The sequence below is a fragment of the Oncorhynchus nerka genome, linkage group LG8 (assembly GCF_034236695.1).
Source record: "Oncorhynchus nerka isolate Pitt River linkage group LG8, Oner_Uvic_2.0, whole genome shotgun sequence".
Taxonomy (NCBI): domain Eukaryota; kingdom Metazoa; phylum Chordata; class Actinopteri; order Salmoniformes; family Salmonidae; genus Oncorhynchus; species Oncorhynchus nerka.
The window spans coordinates 64,528,093-64,549,170 of NC_088403.1; the positions used below are offsets into that span (position 1 = coordinate 64,528,093).

At 43.4% G+C, this 21,078-nt stretch overlaps 1 protein-coding gene across 1 annotated transcript; it reads left to right on the forward strand.

The window, feature by feature from the left end:
- Nucleotides 1-14,628: 14,628 nt before the first annotated feature.
- LOC135572724 (uncharacterized) lies at nucleotides 14,629-15,951 on the forward strand. The gene has a single exon (XM_065021151.1). The coding sequence runs from the start codon at nucleotides 14,629-14,631 to the stop codon at nucleotides 15,949-15,951; it is 1,323 nt and encodes a 440-aa protein (XP_064877223.1).
- Nucleotides 15,952-21,078: the final 5,127 nt, after the last annotated feature.

Here is a 21,078-nt window from a genome sequence, read left to right on the forward strand (position 1 = left end):
TGTGTAACTGTGAGTGTTAGAACAGGTCAATCTACTCTCTGTGTGTAACTGTGTGTGTTAGGACAGGTCAATCTACTCTCTGTGTGTAACTGTAAGTGTTAGAACAGGTCAATCTACTCTCTGTGTAACTGTGAGTGTTAGAACAGGTCAATCTACTAGCTGTGTGTAACTGTGAGTGTTAGAACAGGTCAATCTACTCTCTGTGTAACTGTGAGTGTTAGAACAGGTCAATCTACTCTCTGTGTGTAACTGTGAGTGTTAGAACAGGTCAATCTACTCTCTGTGTGTAACTGTGAGTGTTAGAACAGGTCAATCTACTCTCTGTGTAACTGTGAGTGTTAGGACAGGTCAATCTACTATCTCTGTGTATAACTGTGAGTGTTAGAACAGGTCAATCTACTCTCTGTGTAACTGTGAGTGTTAGAACAGGTCAATCTACTCTCTGTGTGTAACTCTGAGTGTTAGAACAGGTAAATCTACTCTCTCTCTGTGTAACTGTGAGTGTTAGAACAGGTCAATCTACTCTCTGTGTAACTGTGAGTGCTATAGAACAGGTCAATCTACTATCTGTGTGTAACTGTGAGTGCTATAGAACAGGTCAAACTACTCTCTGTGTAACTGTGAGTGTTAGAACAGGTCAATCTACTCTCTGTGTGTAACTGTGAGTGTTAGAACAGGTCAATCTACTCTCTGTGTAACTGTGAGTCCTAGAACAGGTCAATCTACTCTCTGTGTAACTGTGAGTCCTAGAACAGGTCAATCTACTCTCTGTGTAACTGTGAGTGTTAGAACAGGTCAATCTACTCTCTGTGTGTAACTGTGAGTCCTAGAACCGGTCAATCTACTCTCTGTGTTTAACTGTGAGTGTTAGAACAGGTCAATCTACTCTCTGTGTGTAACTGTGAGTGCTAGGACAGGTCAATCAACTCTCTGTGTAACTGTGAGTGTTAGAACAGGTCAATCTACTATCTGTGTTTAACTGTGAGTGCTAGGACAGGTCAATCTACTCTCTGTGTGTAACTGTGAGTGTTAGAACAGGTCAATCTACTCTCTGTGTGTAACTGTGAGGGCTAGGACAGGTCAATCTACTCTCTGTGTGTAACTGTGAGTGCTAGAACAGGTCAATCTACTCTCTGTGTGTAACTGTGAGTGCTAGAACAGGTCAATCTACTCTCTGTGTGTAACTGTGAGTGCTAGAACAGGTCAATCTACTCTCTGTGTGTAACTGTGAGTGCTAGAACAGGTCAATCTACTCTCTGTGTGTAACTGTGAGTGTTAGAACAGGTCAATCTACTCTCTGTGTGTAACTGTGAATGTTAGAACAGGTCAATCTACTCTCTGTGTAACTGTGAGTGTTAGAACAGGTCAATCTACTCTCTGTGTGTAACTGTGAGTGTTAGAACAGGTCAATCTACTCTCTGTGTGTAACTGTGAGTGCTAGGACAGGTCAATCTACTCTCTGTGTAACTGTGAGTGTTAGAACAGGTCAATCTACTCTCTGTGTAACTGTGAGTGTTAGAACAGGTTAATCTACTCTCTGTGTAACTGTGAGTGTTAGAACAGGTTAATCTACTCTCTGTGTAACTGTGAGTGTTAGCACAGGTCAATCTACTCTCTGTGTAACTGTGAGTGTTAGAACAGGTCAATCTACTCTCTGTGTAACTGTGAGTGTTAGAACAGGTCAATCTACTCTCTGTGTGTAACTGTGAGTGTTAGAACAGGTCAATCTACTCTCTGTGTTTAACTGTGAGTGTTAGAACAGGCCAATCTACTCTCTGTGTGTAACTGTGAGTGTTAGAACAGGTCAATCTACTCTCTGTGTGTAACTGTGAGTGCTAGAACAGGTCAATCTACTCTCTGTGTAACTGTGAGTGCTAGAACAGGTCAATCTACTCTCTGTGTAACTGTGAGTGTTAGAACAGGTCAATCTACTCTCTGTGTGTAACTGTGAGTGTTAGAACAGGTCAATCTACTCTCTGTGTGTAACTGTGAGTGCTAGAACAGGTCAATCTACTCTCTGTGTAACTGTGAGTGTTAGAACAGGTCAATCTACTAGCTGTGTGTAACTGTGAGTGTTAGAACAGGTCAATCTACTCTCTGTGTAACTGTGAGTGTTAGAACAGGTCAATCTACTCTCTGTGTGTAACTGTGAGTGTTAGAACAGGTCAATCTACTCTCTGTGTGTAACTGTGAGTGTTAGAACAGGTCAATCTACTCTCTGTGTAACTGTGAGTGTTAGAACAGGTCAATCTACTAGCTGTGTGTAACTGTGAGTGTTAGAACAGGTCAATCTACTCTCTGTGTAACTGTGAGTGTTAGAACAGGTCAATCTACTCTCTGTGTGTAACTGTGAGTGTTAGAACAGGTCAATCTACTCTCTGTGTGTAACTGTGAGTGTTAGAACAGGTCAATCTACTCTCTGTGTAACTGTGAGTGTTAGGACAGGTCAATCTACTATCTCTGTGTATAACTGTGAGTGTTAGAACAGGTCAATCTACTCTCTGTGTAACTGTGAGTGTTAGAACAGGTCAATCTACTCTCTGTGTGTAACTCTGAGTGTTAGAACAGGTAAATCTACTCTCTCTCTGTGTAACTGTGAGTGTTAGAACAGGTCAATCTACTCTCTGTGTAACTGTGAGTGCTATAGAACAGGTCAATCTACTATCTGTGTGTAACTGTGAGTGCTATAGAACAGGTCAAACTACTCTCTGTGTAACTGTGAGTGTTAGAACAGGTCAATCTACTCTCTGTGTGTAACTGTGAGTGTTAGAACAGGTCAATCTACTCTCTGTGTAACTGTGAGTGTTAGAACAGGTCAATCTACTATCTATGTAACTGTGAGTGTTAGAACAGGTCAATCTACTCTCTGTGTAACTGTGAGTGTTAGAACAGGTCAATCTACTCTCTGTGTGTAACTGTGAGTGTTAGAACAGGTCAATCTACTCTCTGTGTAACTGTGAGTGTTAGGACAGGTCAATCTACTATCTCTGTGTATAACTGTGAGTGTTAGAACAGGTCAATCTACTCTCTGTGTAACTGTGAGTGTTAGAACAGGTCAATCTACTCTCTGTGTGTAACTCTGAGTGTTAGAACAGGTAAATCTACTCTCTCTCTGTGTAACTGTGAGTGTTAGAACAGGTCAATCTACTCTCTGTGTAACTGTGAGTGCTATAGAACAGGTCAATCTACTATCTGTGTGTAACTGTGAGTGCTATAGAACAGGTCAAACTACTCTCTGTGTAACTGTGAGTGTTAGAACAGGTCAATCTACTCTCTGTGTGTAACTGTGAGTGTTAGAACAGGTCAATCTACTCTCTGTGTAACTGTGAGTCCTAGAACAGGTCAATCTACTCTCTGTGTAACTGTGAGTCCTAGAACAGGTCAATCTACTCTCTGTGTAACTGTGAGTGTTAGAACAGGTCAATCTACTCTCTGTGTGTAACTGTGAGTCCTAGAACCGGTCAATCTACTCTCTGTGTTTAACTGTGAGTGTTAGAACAGGTCAATCTACTCTCTGTGTGTAACTGTGAGTGCTAGGACAGGTCAATCAACTCTCTGTGTAACTGTGAGTGTTAGAACAGGTCAATCTACTATCTGTGTTTAACTGTGAGTGCTAGGACAGGTCAATCTACTCTCTGTGTGTAACTGTGAGTGTTAGAACAGGTCAATCTACTCTCTGTGTGTAACTGTGAGGGCTAGGACAGGTCAATCTACTCTCTGTGTGTAACTGTGAGTGCTAGAACAGGTCAATCTACTCTCTGTGTGTAACTGTGAGTGCTAGAACAGGTCAATCTACTCTCTGTGTGTAACTGTGAGTGCTAGAACAGGTCAATCTACTCTCTGTGTGTAACTGTGAGTGCTAGAACAGGTCAATCTACTCTCTGTGTGTAACTGTGAGTGTTAGAACAGGTCAATCTACTCTCTGTGTGTAACTGTGAATGTTAGAACAGGTCAATCTACTCTCTGTGTAACTGTGAGTGTTAGAACAGGTCAATCTACTCTCTGTGTGTAACTGTGTGTGTTAGGACAGGTTAATCTACTCTCTGTGTGTAACTGTGAGTGTTAGAACAGGTCAATCTACTCTCTGTGTGTAACTGTGAGTGTTAGAACAGGTCAATCTACTCTCTGTGTGTAACTGTGTGTGTTAGGACAGGTTAATCTACTCTCTGTGTGTAACTGTGAGTGTTAGAACAGGTCAATCTACTCTCTGTGTAACTGTGAGTGTTAGAACAGGTCAATCTACTAGCTGTGTGTAACTGTGAGTGTTAGAACAGGTCAATCTACTCTCTGTGTAACTGTGAGTGTTAGAACAGGTCAATCTACTCTCTGTGTGTAACTGTGAGTGTTAGAACAGGTCAATCTACTCTCTGTGTGTAACTGTGAGTGTTAGAACAGGTCAATCTACTCTCTGTGTGTAACTGTGAGTGTTAGAACAGGTCAATCTACTCTCTGTGTTTAACTGTGAGTGTTAGAACAGGTCAATCTACTATCTGTGTGTAACTGTGAGTGTTAGAACAGGTCAATCTACTATCTGTGTGTAACTGTGAGTGTTAGAACAGGTCAATCTACTATCTGTGTGTAACTGTGAGTGCTATAGAACAGGTCAATCTACTCTCTCTGTGTGTAACTGTGAGTGTTAGAACAGGTCAATCTACTCTCTGTGTAACTGTGAGTGTTAAAACAGGTCAATCTACTCTCTGTGTGTAACTGTGAGTGTTAGAACAGGTCAATCTACTCTCTGTGTGTAACTGTGTGTGTTAGGACAGGTCAATCTACTCTCTGTGTGTAACTGTGAGTGTTAGAACAGGTCAATCTACTCTCTGTGTAACTGTGAGTGTTAGAACAGGTCAATCTACTAGCTGTGTGTAACTGTGAGTGTTAGAACAGGTCAATCTACTCTCTGTGTAACTGTGAGTGTTAGAACAGGTCAATCTACTCTCTGTGTGTAACTGTGAGTGTTAGAACAGGTCAATCTACTCTCTGTGTGTAACTGTGAGTGTTAGAACAGGTCAATCTACTCTCTGTGTAACTGTGAGTGTTAGGACAGGTCAATCTACTATCTCTGTGTATAACTGTGAGTGTTAGAACAGGTCAATCTACTCTCTGTGTAACTGTGAGTGTTAGAACAGGTCAATCTACTCTCTGTGTGTAACTGTGAGTGTTAGAACAGGTAAATCTACTCTCTCTCTGTGTAACTGTGAGTGTTAGAACAGGTCAATCTACTCTCTGTGTAACTGTGAGTGCTATAGAACAGGTCAATCTACTATCTGTGTGTAACTGTGAGTGCTATAGAACAGGTCAATCTACTCTCTGTGTAACTGTGAGTGTTAGAACAGGTCAATCTACTCTCTGTGTGTAACTGTGAGTGTTAGAACAGGTCAATCTACTCTCTGTGTAACTGTGAGTCCTAGAACAGGTCAATCTACTCTCTGTGTAACTGTGAGTCCTAGAACAGGTCAATCTACTCTCTGTGTAACTGTGAGTGTTAGAACAGGTCAATCTACTCTCTGTGTGTAACTGTGAGTCCTAGAACCGGTCAATATACTCTCTGTGTTTAACTGTGAGTGTTAGAACAGGTCAATCTACTCTCTGTGTGTAACTGTGAGTGCTAGGACAGGTCAATCAACTCTCTGTGTAACTGTGAGTGTTAGAACAGGTCAATCTACTATCTGTGTTTAACTGTGAGTGCTAGGACAGGTCAATCTACTCTCTGTGTGTAACTGTGAGTGTTAGAACAGGTCAATCTACTCTCTGTGTGTAACTGTGAGGGCTAGGACAGGTCAATCTACTCTCTGTGTGTAACTGTGAGTGCTAGAACAGGTCAATCTACTCTCTGTGTGTAACTGTGAGTGCTAGAACAGGTCAATCGACTCTCTGTGTGTAACTGTGAGTGCTAGAACAGGTCAATCTACTCTCTGTGTGTAACTGTGAGTGCTAGAACAGGTCAATCTACTCTCTGTGTGTAACTGTGAGTGTTAGAACAGGTCAATCTACTCTCTGTGTAACTGTGAATGTTAGAACAGGTCAATCTACTATCTCTGTGTATAACTGTGAGTGTTAGAACAGGTCAATCTACTCTCTGTGTAACTGTGAGTGTTAGAACAGGTCAATCTACTCTCTGTGTGTAACTGTGAGTGTTAGAACAGGTAAATCTACTCTCTCTCTGTGTAACTGTGAGTGTTAGAACAGGTCAATCTACTCTCTGTGTAACTGTGAGTGCTATAGAACAGGTCAATCTACTATCTGTGTGTAACTGTGAGTGCTATAGAACAGGTCAATCTACTCTCTGTGTAACTGTGAGTGTTAGAACAGGTCAATCTACTCTCTGTGTGTAACTGTGAGTGTTAGAACAGGTCAATCTACTCTCTGTGTAACTGTGAGTCCTAGAACAGGTCAATCTACTCTCTGTGTAACTGTGAGTCCTAGAACAGGTCAATCTACTCTCTGTGTAACTGTGAGTGTTAGAACAGGTCAATCTACTCTCTGTGTGTAACTGTGAGTCCTAGAACCGGTCAATATACTCTCTGTGTTTAACTGTGAGTGTTAGAACAGGTCAATCTACTCTCTGTGTGTAACTGTGAGTGCTAGGACAGGTCAATCAACTCTCTGTGTAACTGTGAGTGTTAGAACAGGTCAATCTACTATCTGTGTTTAACTGTGAGTGCTAGGACAGGTCAATCTACTCTCTGTGTGTAACTGTGAGTGTTAGAACAGGTCAATCTACTCTCTGTGTGTAACTGTGAGGGCTAGGACAGGTCAATCTACTCTCTGTGTGTAACTGTGAGTGCTAGAACAGGTCAATCTACTCTCTGTGTGTAACTGTGAGTGCTAGAACAGGTCAATCGACTCTCTGTGTGTAACTGTGAGTGCTAGAACAGGTCAATCTACTCTCTGTGTGTAACTGTGAGTGCTAGAACAGGTCAATCTACTCTCTGTGTGTAACTGTGAGTGTTAGAACAGGTCAATCTACTCTCTGTGTGTAACTGTGAATGTTAGAACAGGTCAATCTACTCTCTGTGTAACTGTGAGTGTTAGAACAGGTCAATCTACTCTCTGTGTGTAACTGTGAGTGTTAGAACAGGTCAATCTACTGTGTGTAACTGTGAGTGCTAGGACAGGTCAATCTACTCTCTGTGTAACTGTGAGTGTTAGAACAGGTCAATCTACTCTCTGTGTAACTGTGAGTGTTAGAACAGGTTAATCTACTCTCTGTGTAACTGTGAGTGTTAGAACAGGTTAATCTACTCTCTGTGTAACTGTGAGTGTTAGCACAGGTCAATCTACTCTCTGTGTAACTCTGAGTGTTAGAACAGGTCAATCTACTCTCTGTGTAACTGTGAGTGTTAGAACAGGTCAATCTACTCTCTGTGTGTAACTGTGAGTGTTAGAACAGGTCAATCTACTCTCTGTGTAACTGTGAGTGTTAGCACAGGTCAATCTACTCTCTGTGTAACTGTGAGTGTTAGAACAGGTCAATCTACTCTCTGTGTAACTGTGAGTGTTAGAACAGGTCAATCTACTCTCTGTGTGTAACTGTGAGTGTTAGAACAGGTCAATCTCTACTCTCTGTGTTTAACTGTGAGTGTTAGAACAGGTCAATCTACTCTCTGTGTGTAACTGTGAGTGTTAGAACAGGTCAATCTACTCTCTGTGTAACTGTGAGTGCTAGAACAGGTCAATCTATCTAACTCTCTGTGTAACTGTGAGTGTTAGAACAGGTCAATCTACTCTCTGTGTGTAACTGTGAGTGTTAGAACAGGTCAATCTACTCTCTGTGTGTAACTGTGAGTGCTAGAACAGGTCAATCTACTTTCTGTGTAACTGTGAGTGTTAGAACAGGTCAATCTACTAGCTGTGTGTAACTGTGAGTGTTAGAACAGGTCAATCTACTCTCTGTGTAACTGTGAGTGTTAGAACAGGTCAATCTACTCTCTGTGTGTAACTGTGAGTGTTAGAACAGGTCAATCTACTCTCTGTGTGTAACTGTGAGTGTTAGAACAGGTCAATCTACTCTCTGTGTAACTGTGAGTGTTAGAACAGGTCAATCTACTAGCTGTGTGTAACTGTGAGTGTTAGAACAGGTCAATCTACTCTCTGTGTAACTGTGAGTGTTAGAACAGGTCAATCTACTCTCTGTGTGTAACTGTGAGTGTTAGAACAGGTCAATCTACTCTCTGTGTGTAACTGTGAGTGTTAGAACAGGTCAATCTACTCTCTGTGTAACTGTGAGTGTTAGGACAGGTCAATCTACTATCTCTGTGTATAACTGTGAGTGTTAGAACAGGTCAATCTACTCTCTGTGTAACTGTGAGTGTTAGAACAGGTCAATCTACTCTCTGTGTGTAACTCTGAGTGTTAGAACAGGTAAATCTACTCTCTCTCTGTGTAACTGTGAGTGTTAGAACAGGTCAATCTACTCTCTGTGTAACTGTGAGTGCTATAGAACAGGTCAATCTACTATCTGTGTGTAACTGTGAGTGCTATAGAACAGGTCAAACTACTCTCTGTGTAACTGTGAGTGTTAGAACAGGTCAATCTACTCTCTGTGTGTAACTGTGAGTGTTAGAACAGGTCAATCTACTCTCTGTGTAACTGTGAGTGTTAGAACAGGTCAATCTACTATCTATGTAACTGTGAGTGTTAGAACAGGTCAATCTACTCTCTGTGTAACTGTGAGTGTTAGAACAGGTCAATCTACTCTCTGTGTGTAACTGTGAGTGTTAGAACAGGTCAATCTACTCTCTGTGTAACTGTGAGTGTTAGGACAGGTCAATCTACTATCTCTGTGTATAACTGTGAGTGTTAGAACAGGTCAATCTACTCTCTGTGTAACTGTGAGTGTTAGAACAGGTCAATCTACTCTCTGTGTGTAACTCTGAGTGTTAGAACAGGTAAATCTACTCTCTCTCTGTGTAACTGTGAGTGTTAGAACAGGTCAATCTACTCTCTGTGTAACTGTGAGTGCTATAGAACAGGTCAATCTACTATCTGTGTGTAACTGTGAGTGCTATAGAACAGGTCAAACTACTCTCTGTGTAACTGTGAGTGTTAGAACAGGTCAATCTACTCTCTGTGTGTAACTGTGAGTGTTAGAACAGGTCAATCTACTCTCTGTGTAACTGTGAGTCCTAGAACAGGTCAATCTACTCTCTGTGTAACTGTGAGTCCTAGAACAGGTCAATCTACTCTCTGTGTAACTGTGAGTGTTAGAACAGGTCAATCTACTCTCTGTGTGTAACTGTGAGTCCTAGAACCGGTCAATCTACTCTCTGTGTTTAACTGTGAGTGTTAGAACAGGTCAATCTACTCTCTGTGTGTAACTGTGAGTGCTAGGACAGGTCAATCAACTCTCTGTGTAACTGTGAGTGTTAGAACAGGTCAATCTACTATCTGTGTTTAACTGTGAGTGCTAGGACAGGTCAATCTACTCTCTGTGTGTAACTGTGAGTGTTAGAACAGGTCAATCTACTCTCTGTGTGTAACTGTGAGGGCTAGGACAGGTCAATCTACTCTCTGTGTGTAACTGTGAGTGCTAGAACAGGTCAATCTACTCTCTGTGTGTAACTGTGAGTGCTAGAACAGGTCAATCTACTCTCTGTGTGTAACTGTGAGTGCTAGAACAGGTCAATCTACTCTCTGTGTGTAACTGTGAGTGCTAGAACAGGTCAATCTACTCTCTGTGTGTAACTGTGAGTGTTAGAACAGGTCAATCTACTCTCTGTGTGTAACTGTGAATGTTAGAACAGGTCAATCTACTCTCTGTGTAACTGTGAGTGTTAGAACAGGTCAATCTACTCTCTGTGTGTAACTGTGAGTGTTAGAACAGGTCAATCTACTCTCTGTGTGTAACTGTGAGTGCTAGGACAGGTCAATCTACTCTCTGTGTAACTGTGAGTGTTAGAACAGGTCAATCTACTCTCTGTGTAACTGTGAGTGTTAGAACAGGTTAATCTACTCTCTGTGTAACTGTGAGTGTTAGAACAGGTCAATCTACTCTCTGTGTGTAACTGTGAGTGCTAGGACAGGTCAATCTACTCTCTGTGTAACTGTGAGTGTTAGAACAGGTCAATCTACTCTCTGTGTAACTGTGAGTGTTAGAACAGGTTAATCTACTCTCTGTGTAACTGTGAGTGTTAGAACAGGTTAATCGACTCTCTGTGTTTAACTGTGAGTCCTAGAACAGGTCAATCTACTCTCTGTGTGTAACTGTGAGTGTTAAAACAGGTCAATCTACTCTCTGTGTTTAACTGTGAGGGCTAGGACAGGTCAATCGACTCTCTGTGTTTAACTGTGAGTCCTAGAACAGGTCAATCTACTCTCTGTGTGTAACTGTGAGTGCTAGGACAGGTCACTACTCTATTTGTTTAACTGTGAGTCCTAGAGCAGATCAATCTACCTCTATGTTTTTATAGCTGCATCAACGTGGAGTGTACTGCAGTGTTTTTCCTCTGTCCAAACTACAGTGACATCATTCAGCTGTGAGGTATTCTGTGACGATGTCAAATATTAATCTCTGCGACTAATCTTGAATGATGTCAGATAGCAGAGTGGATTTATAAGGGTATTGCTTCCTGACAGAGCCTTGTGTCTTTGAATCCTGTCTGAGTCACATGGTGTAAAATAGTGTTGCATACGGCACCTCTTAATCCCCCCAAAAGGTAATCATAGACATTTAAAAGGTAAAACCGGCCCGAAACGTGGCTATGCCAGTCCTTCACGCCGTAATCTTCATTTTTTATTCACCAGAGACAATCATATAGTTCTATTTCTTTTATATGGATGCTGTTAATAATATTGAATAGTCGACCTACACATTTAAGTGTTTTTTGATGGATGACTTCTCAGCACTTATCCATGTAAATGAATCCCCAGAATCCCCAGAATCCACTTCAGTGACTCACACTTCCCTTCCCCTGTCCGTTGAACGGAGATGACTTTCTGGAACCTTCCTTGCCTGGTTTGCCATATATTAATTTTTGTCCTTGAAGGGCCCCGTTTGGCTGCTTGAGCTGATTCATGTCCTGCTTCTCTCCTCCCTACACGTCATCAACACTCATCATCGAGAATCTCCCTGTAAATAATCCATGATAAATATGCAACGTCTGTAAGTCTTTGTCATTAGAGCTCTCGGATTTCATTTAGAGCTTCCCGCGTTCCCGTCTTGATAACGATCAGAGCTTATATGAGGCGATGAAGAAACGACATATTACAAGGAAGTCAAAGGACCCACAAGACAAACTTTCAGGATTTTTATAAATGTCCCTTTTTCCCCTCTGCTCTGTCGTTTGGTCACTGAAAAACTTTTGCTCTGGTCATTTGGACGCGTGCGTCCCAGATCAAATAGTAACTGATTGGAATCTCGCTGAAAAGTAGGCCTGAGCCCGTCCTGCTAATGGATTTAATAGTTGATTTGACTGGAGAGGTGAATCAATCTTAAAGTATTGACTTCAGTATCCTGACGGATTAGAAGGCCAAAAGGGTCACCCTGTGAACCACTCTGTTTGCGCTTGTAAAGGTCTTTGGCTCTAAGCAGTTTAGCATATTGAATGAAAATTAACCTTTTCTCTTAAAGAGGGCCCGAGACAACCAAATCCTCTTTCATTTGTTAATTAATTCATTATCATAGGAGGTTTGACAGGACTACTAACAATACTGCAAAGGTGGGATTGATGTTCACTTCATAAGACTCACTTTCCATGTTACAAAGCAAATGAAAGGTACGCTTAAAAGTGCCCTCCTCAACCTTATATTATTGGCTTATGATGGGACATGACAGTTGAACTTGAAGCCCATGAGGTGTTTACAAGTGATATTCTTCGAGAATAATTAGATCTATAACATAGGTGTGTGTGTGTGTGTGTGTGTGTGTGTGTGTGTGTGTGTGTGTGTGTGTGTGTGTGTGTGTGTGTGTGTGTGTGTGTGTGTGTGTGTGTGTGTGTGTGTGTGTGTGTGTGTGTGTGTGTGTGTGTGTGTGTTAATGGTTCGTGTTCGTGTATGTGATCAAATTGTCAATTAATATAGTTACAATTTGATTAATGTTTGAAGTGTTTTTTCATGATTGCTTAGTAAAAAAAATCAATTTTTTAAAGACACTAAACATATATTGTTAACCTTTTATATTTCTAAATACATACCCACTGGGTAAAAACGAGTGGTTTCCACATCATTTCAACCCCAGAAATAAATGTTATGACATTGAATCAACATAGAAAACTGATTGGATTTGCAAAAAGTCATTAATGTAAGGAGGGCAAAAATAGAAGTCTTTTTTTCACCCAAATTTTAACCTAAATCCAATGACATGGTGATATGTTTTGTTGATTTCACGTTGAATTCATGTTAGTTGACAACTCAACCAAATGTAAATCAAAACTAGACGTTGAACTGATGTCTGTGCCCAGTATGTAATGTCTATTTGTTCGGGCCGCAGCCCACCACTCATATTATATTTTGGCCCACCATGCCCAAAGGTTTGAGCTCCCCTGGTCTATATCATTCATTTACATTCATTTAAAACGGCTGTAAATATCACAGAGGAAAGTCACCTGTTCTTGTAAATATCACAGAGGAAACTCACTCGTTATTGTAAATATCACAAAGAAAACTCATGCGTTATTGTAAATATCACAGAGGAAACTCACGCGTTATTGTAAATATCACAGAGGAAAGTCACCTGTTCTTGTAAATATCACAGAGGAAACTCACTCGTTATTGTAAATATCACAGAGGAAACTCACGCGTTATTGTAAATATCACAGAGGAAAGTCACCTGTTCTTGTAAATATCACAGAGGAAACTCACTCGTTATTGTAAATATCACAGAGGAAACTCACGCGTTATTGTAAATATCACAGAGGAAACTCACTCGTTATTGTAAATATCACAGAGGAAACTCATGCGTTATTGTAAATATCACAGAGGAAACTCATGCGTTATTGTAAATATCACAGATGAAACTCACACGTTATTGTAAATATCACAGAGGAAACTCATGCGTTATTGTAAATATCACAGAGGAAACTCATGCGTTATTGTAAATATCACAGAGGAAACTCATGCGTTATTGTAAATATCACAGAGGAAAGTCACCTGTTCTTGTAAATATCACAGAGGAAACTCACTCGTTATTGTAAATATCACAGAGGAAACTCACGCGTTATTGTAAATATCACAGAGGAAACTCACACGTTATTGTAAATATCACAGAGGAAACTCACTCGTTATTGTAAATATCACAGAGGAAACTCACACGTTATTGTAAATATCACAGAGGAAACTCACGCGTTATTGTAAATATCACAGAGGAAACTCACTCGTTATTGTAAATATCACAGAGGAAACTCACGCGTTATTGTAAATATCACAGAGGAAACTCACTCGTTATTGTAAATATCACAGAGGAAACTCATGCGTTATTGTAAATATCACAGAGGAAACTCATGCGTTATTGTAAATATCACAGATGAAACTCACACGTTATTGTAAATATCACAGAGGAAACTCATGCGTTATTGTAAATATCACAGAGGAAACTCATGCGTTATTGTAAATATCACAGAGGAAACTCATGCGTTATTGTAAATATCACAGAGGAAAGTCACCTGTTCTTGTAAATATCACAGAGGAAACTCACTCGTTATTGTAAATATCACAGAGGAAACTCACGCGTTATTGTAAATATCACAGAGGAAACTCACACGTTATTGTAAATATCACAGAGGAAACTCACTCGTTATTGTAAATATCACAGAGGAAACTCACACGTTATTGTAAATATCACAGAGGAAACTCACGCGTTATTGTAAATATCACAGAGGAAACTCACTCGTTATTGTAAATATCACAGAGGAAACTCACGCGTTATTGTAAATATCACAGAGGAAACTCACACGTTATTGTAAATATCACAGAGGAAACTCACACGTTATTGTAAATATCACAGAGGAAACTCACGCGTTATTGTAAATATCACAGAGAATCATCTGTTCTTTCTTCGCCAGTGTTTTCCATTGCTAACACCTTCAAAGACATTGCTATAGCAACAAGGAATAATATTGACGTGGTGAACATGTTGACGATGGTCTTGCTCAGCAGATAGAGGCCATCAATATAGTGAACAACCTCTACAGTAGCCAGCCAGAGAACCGACCAATCAATGCTCCATTACTAATCACAGCACCAACCAAGTGAAATGTAGATTCTGCATATTCACGTGTGAGTTTGTAAACATTAAATATTGTGATGATAAACACTCACATCTACACTGCATGCCACCTTGAGACAACAAAAGCTTCTTTCCATCATTTTGAATTAAGATTCCAACCCCTTAATTAATCTAGGCCTCCGGATTCCAGTCAAATAAATTAGCAGTAAGACTTCTGATTGTGTCATTAAGGGCTCGTTATGACCCTGCAAGGACAATTTACACACTCTAATCCTAATATTAATGTGGCTCTGATCAATTACACGCATTACCTAGGCAACTGATTGGGATGTGGTCGACAGTCTTCCTGACGAGGTAGCAGCTGCACATGGCAACTGGGCAGACAATGCCCCCCACCTCAATGCCCCCACCCCACCTCAATCCCCCCCACCTCAATTCCCTCCCTCCTCAATGCCCCCACCTCAATGCCGCCCCCATCTCAATGCCCCTCACCTCAATGCCCCCCAACCTCATTGCCCCTCATCTCAATGCCCCCCCCACCTCAATGCCCCCACCTCATTGCCCCCAACCTCAATGCCCCCCACCTCAATGCCCCCACCTCAATGCCCCCCACCTCAATGCCCCCAACCTCAATGCCCCCTCCACTTCAATGCCCCCACCTCAATACCCCCACTTCAATGCCCCCACCTCAATACCCCCCACTTCAATACCCCCCACCTCAATGCTCCCCCTACCTCAATGCCCCTCACCTCAATGCCCCCATCTCAATGCCCCTCACCTCAATGCCCCCCTACCTCAATGCCCCCCACCTCAATGCCGCCCACCTCAATGCCCCCCACCTCAATGCCCCCCACCTCAATGCCGCCCCACCTCAATGCCCCCCACCTCAATGCCCCCCACCTCAATGCCCCCCACCTCAATACCCCCACCTCAATGCCCCCCACCTAAATTCCCCCAACATCAATGCCCCCCACCTCAATACCCCCCACCTCAATGCCCCCCACCGCAATGCCCCCCACATCAATGCCCCCCACCTCAATACCCCCCCACCTCAATGCCCCCACCTCAATGCCCCCCCCACCTCAATGCCCCCACCTCAATGCCCCCCCCACCTCAATGCTCCCCCACCTCAATGCCCCCACCTCAATGCCCCCCACCTCAATGCCCCCCACATCAATGCCCCCACCTCAATACCCCCCCACCTCAATGCCCCCAACCTCAATGCCCCCCACCTCAATGCCCCCCACCTCAATGCTCCCCCAACCTCAATGCCCCCACCTCAATGCCCCCCCCACCTCAATGCTCCCCCACCTCAATGCCCCCACCTCAATGCCCCCACCTCAATGCCCCCATCCACCTCAATGCTCCCCCACCTCAATGCCCCCACCTCAATGCCCCCACCTCAATCCCCCCAACCTCAATGCCCCCCCACCTCAATGCCCCCCACATCAATGCCCCCCACATCAATGCCCCCACATCAATACCCCCCACCTCAATGCCCCCAACCTCAATGCCCCCACCTCAATGCCCCCCCACCTCAATGCTCCCCCCACCTCAATGCCCCCCACCTCAATGCCCCCCACCTCAATGCCGCCCACCTCAATGCCCCCCACCTCAATGCCCCCCCCACCTCAATGCCCCCAACCTCAATGCCCCCCCCACCTCAATGCCCCCCCCACCTCAATGCTCCCCCCACCTCAATGCCCCCACCTCAATGCCCCCCACCTCAATGCCCCCCCCCACCTCAATGCTCCCCCCACCTCAATGCCCCCCACCTCAAGTCTTGATAAATCAATCAATGTCCGATTTTTGTTTTCACTGAACCTCTGTTTGGATATTGGTTAGGCTACAATCAGGCTGGGGAGGTAAGAGCTGAGGTGAGGGAGGTGAGTGCTGAGGTGTCGGAGGTGAGTGTTAAGGCGAGTGCTGAGGTGAGTGCTAAGGTGATTGCTGAGGTGAGTGATGAGGTGAGGGAGGTGAGTGTTGAGCTGAGGTGAGTGCTCAGCTGAGGTGTCGGAGGTGAGTGCTTAGGTGATTGCTGAGGTGAGTACTGAGGTGAGGGAGGTGAGTGCTAAGTTGAGGTAAGTGCTGAGGTGAGGGAAGTGAGTGCTAGGTTGAGGTGAGTGCTAAAGTGTCGAAGGTGAGTGCTGAGGTGAGGTGAGTGCTGTGGTGAGGGAGGTGAGTGCTAAATTGAGGTGAGTGCCGAGGTGAGGGAAGTGAGTGCTAAATTGAGGTGAGTGCTGAAGTGTCGAAGGTGAGTGCTGAGGTGAGGTGAGTGCTGTGGTGAAGGAGGGGAGTGCTAAGTTGAGGTGAGTGCTGAGTTGAGGTGAGTGCTGAGTTGAGGTGAGTTCTGTGGTGAGGGAGGTGAGTGCTAAATTGAGGTGAGTGCTGAGGTGAGGGAGGTGAGTGCTAAATTGAGGTGAGTGCTGAGGTGAGGGAGGTGAGTGCTAAATTGAGGTGAGTGCTGAGGTGAGGGAGGTGAGTGCTAAATTGAGGTGAGTGCTGAGGTGAGGGAGGTGAGTGCTAAATTGAGGTGAGTGCTGAGGTGAGGGAGGTGAGTGCTAAATTGAGGTGAGTGCTGAGGTGAGGGAGGTGAGTGCTAAATTGAGGTGAGTGCTGAGGTGAGGGAGGTGAGTGCTAAATTGAGGTGAGTGCTGAGGTGAGGGAGGTGAGTGCTAAATTGAGGTGAGTGCTGAGGTGAGTGCTAAATTGAGGTGAGTGCTGAGGAGTCGGAGGTGAGTGCTAAGTTGAGGTGAGCGCTGAGGTGAGTGTTGAGGTGAGCGCTGAGGTGAGTGTTGAGGTGAGCGCTGAGGTGAGTGTTGAGGTGAGCGCTGAGGTGAGTGTTGAGGTGAGCGCTGAGGTGAGTGCTAAGTTGAGGTGAGTGCTGAGGAGTCGGAGGTGAGTGCTAAGTTGAGGTGAGCGCTGAGGTGAGTGCTAAATTGAGGTGAGTGCTGAGGTGAGTGCTAAATTGAGGTGAGTGCTGAGGAGTCGGAGGTGAGTGCTAAGTTGAGGTGAGCGCTGAGGTGAGTGTTGAGGTTAGCGCTGAGGTGAGTGCTAAGTTGAGGTGAGTGCTGCTCATGATCATCTTGTCTAGTTGACTCCTTTAATTGAACATTTTGCCATGTTATGTAGTTTACCAAGTGGATTATGTTGCTCTTCACTCGCAGTCGCTTAGTAACCCAGGCCTACTCCCTACCAAAAGCCTGTGACTTCACTGACTTGTCTGATAATCAATCAATGTGATTTTGCTTCACTGACTCTCTGTCTGACAGTGGAGGCTGCTGAGTGGGAGGACGGCTCATAATAATGTCTGGAACGGAGCAAATGGAACGGCATCAAACACATGGAAACCATGGAAACCAGGTGTTTGATGAATTTGATAGCATTCCACTGATTCCCGCTCTAGCCATTACTACAAGGCCGTCCTCCCTAATCAAGGTGCCAACAACCTCCTGTGCCGTCTGTATAGGCGATTTGGTGAAACGGTTTCTGGCTCGGCAAATAAGTGGAGGTTGGTATCGCTCATCGATTCGTTTTCTCATCTATCCCCGATCAGAAACATTTAGCATGCTATAATGTAGCCTAAATCAAGAGTAGGCTTATTATTTATCTCCAGCACATATAGACAACTCCAAAAGCCCGCCGGGGTTGTGATTTGCATTTGAAAATTGCATTTCTTTTATTTTCTATCAGCATCGTAATGAAAATACTCTCAATTGAAGAACCTACGTCCGCTCACAAAGTGGAGTAATGGGTGGGAAGGAGATGGACCACAAAACCATTGGGCTTCCTGTTTCAGCTGTCCCATGTTCCCGTGACATGGGGACAATTACTATTTATATTTGATTCTGCTTACTATAATATATATGTGGTGACTTTGATCTGAGTGGGAGTGTCTTGTCTGTTTAATGAACAAAATAGCGAACTGTTAATTTAACTCATTTGGACTTAACATAATTAAACTCAAAATGTGTAATTATATTGTTTTGAAAATACATTTTATTGTTATTATAATTAAGCAATACAGCCCGAGGGGGTGTGGTACATAGCCAATATACCACGGCTAAGGGCTGTTCTGACGCACGACACAACGCAGAGTGCCTGGACACAGCCCTTAGCCGTGGTATATTGGCCATATACCACAAACCCCCAGAGGTGCCTTATTGCTATTATAATCTGGTTACCAACCTAATTAGAGCAGTAAAAAAAAAAAAAATTGTCATACCCGTGGTATACGGTCTGATATACCATGGCTTTCAGCCAATCAGCATTCAGGGCTCGAACCACCCAGAAATGTTTCTTAGGACCGGCCTAAACTAATTAATAATATTTTTTATTTTTGATGGTGTATATTCAAGGGATTTATTAAAATAGACTGCCACCTACATCTGCACACCACTACTACCACTTGTCACCGGCATGCCGACATGCGCACGGGAGGTATTAAAGGCTTTTAGCAGGCAAGAATGTTGTAGAAAGGGGCCTGTTTGTAAGGGGGTCATATAAATATTTTTACAGACAAATGACCATAAATCCCAGGTGAAAGCAGTAACACGCAGACACACGTCCCCACCTCCACTCATCTGTGAATGAACGCACACATTCATGCACACACACACCTCCTCAGACATACACACCTCCTCAGACACACACACACACACACACACACACACACACACACACACACACACACACACTTCCAGACCCGTCCACACACACTCCAGCCAGTGTTGACGCTGTTGTACCAATGTCAAATTAATTAGCTCTGAATAACATCCGCAGTCATTATTTTGTGTTTCCCCCCCACACACACAAAAAAAAGTGGTGTTTTTTTTTCTCTCCCAGGGTCCTCTATGCATATTTGAGCTGACGAGGGCGATGGTTAGGACTTAATTAGGACCCTCTGTTTCAATTTCAGCCACTTCTGGATGACAGCTGCTCCAAGGTTACCAGCTGAATTGTGGAGCGAAGATGAGGGAATGCTGCTTATGTGTAACAGTATAACCTTAGACCGTCCCCTCGCCCATACCCAGGCGCGAACCAGGGACCCTCTGCACACATCAACAACAGTCACCCTCGAAGCATCGTTACCCATCGCTCCACAAAAGCCGCGGCCCTTGCAGAGCAAGGGGAACCACTACTTCAAGGTCTCAGAGCAAGTGACGTCACCGATTGAAACGCTATTTAGCGCTGCACCACCGCTAACTAAGCTAGCCGTTTCACATCCGTTACATATGGATACAACACACATATAAATGCTGTCCTTGGTGTACAAACACCAAACGCTCAATAATATGTATAATAAGCTCTAGGACACATGTAGGATACATTCTACTGCTAAATCAAAATGGAGGACAAGGACACAAACTGGTTGAATCAACGTGGTTTCAGCGCAGTAGCGATGCGCCGGGAATTACAACCGTAATTGTTGTGATAATTGTGTTATTTGCTCTAATTCATATGCCTTGCCAACGTGACATATAGGCCGGAGGCCGAGCCAATCAAAAAGACACAGTGGCAGAATAAATTCAACCACACCTTTTGTTTTTATCACAAAACCGCATAGCAACCTCTTGTCCTGGGTCAGTCCACAAAGCATATTCCGTGTACAGTAACAGACAGTTACATGACCTACAGCGTGGTCAAGCAAGTTAATGTTTCCGATGTTTTCACCCCAATAAACAACCATTGATTTAGAACCACAGAGAGTTAGCACAAGTCACAAAGAAAACAGACTTCCATTATTACAGCACCATTTCAACACCATCAAATCACCTCTGCTTAGTTTAATACAGTGACAACTATAAGATGCCCAACAAAACATTTTAGTCCAATCAACGTAAGTTAAACATGATGTGGCTGTCCATGGTACTGGTTTGTGTGTGTGTGTGTGTGTGTGTGTGTGTGTGTGTGTGTGTGTGTGTGTGTGTGTGTGTGTGTGTGTGTGTGTGTGTGTGTGTGTGTGTGTGTGTGTGTGTGTGTGTGTGTGTGTGTGTGTGTGTGTGTGTGTGTGTGTGTGTTCGTGCAAGTAGAAAAACATGTTGACTCACCCTGCTTGTAAAGAAACGCCATCCTCCTCTTTTTCATGTTGACGAAACGGTCTGTCACTCTGTCTTACACTACACGCTTTCATTTTGTGTTATCCTTAGGCAACCTGGCTAAAATGTTTGCTAGCCTAGCTTCCATTCATGGGCAACATTAGCTAGTTAACAGTTAACGTTAGATAGTTAGCATTAGCCTTCTATATCTAGCTACATATTGAAACTGCCATCCTCTTAGGCCAGTGGCACAACAATGTATGAATTAATGGTTGGATCAGAATCAACATTATAATTATTGGCCAGTACAGAGAATTAAGTAAAACCACAAGTCCAAATCCCAATCTCCATCAATGGCTAATTAAGAAAGGGACAATTTTAGCAAGCTAGCTAGCCAGCCACTGGAGGACAACAACACAATGAGATAAAACAATTAAAGTTTTTCTGTCAATGACGTATGCTCAATGGGATTTAATAGGAATGAAGCCAAATCCAAGCTGCCTTCTCTTGACACTTTTTTTTTTGGTACGCCAGGACCACTCACAGTTGAGCTCACTCACTTTATGTAGCGGGGTGCGTAATTGGCGGCAGAGAAGTCAGGCGCAGGAGAGCAGAACTGGGTAATAACCGGAGATTTAATTAGCAAAACCAACGGCATCCAGAACAACAAGATAAATGGGCACACAAATAACCCGTTGTGCGCTCACGGGGAACGGGAGCAAGCACTACAATAAACAATCCCACTCAAAGACATGGGGGGAACAGAGGGTTAAATACACAACAAGTAAATGAGGGAATTGAAACCAGGTGTGTGGAAAAACAAGACAAAACAAATGGAAAATGAAAAGTGGATCGACGATGGCTAGACGCCGAGCG

Excerpts from the sequence above, each read along its gene's own strand:
- LOC135572724 (XM_065021151.1), top strand. The coding sequence starts at position 14,629 with ATGCCGCCCCCATCTCAATGCCCCTCACCTCAATGCCCCCCAACCTCA.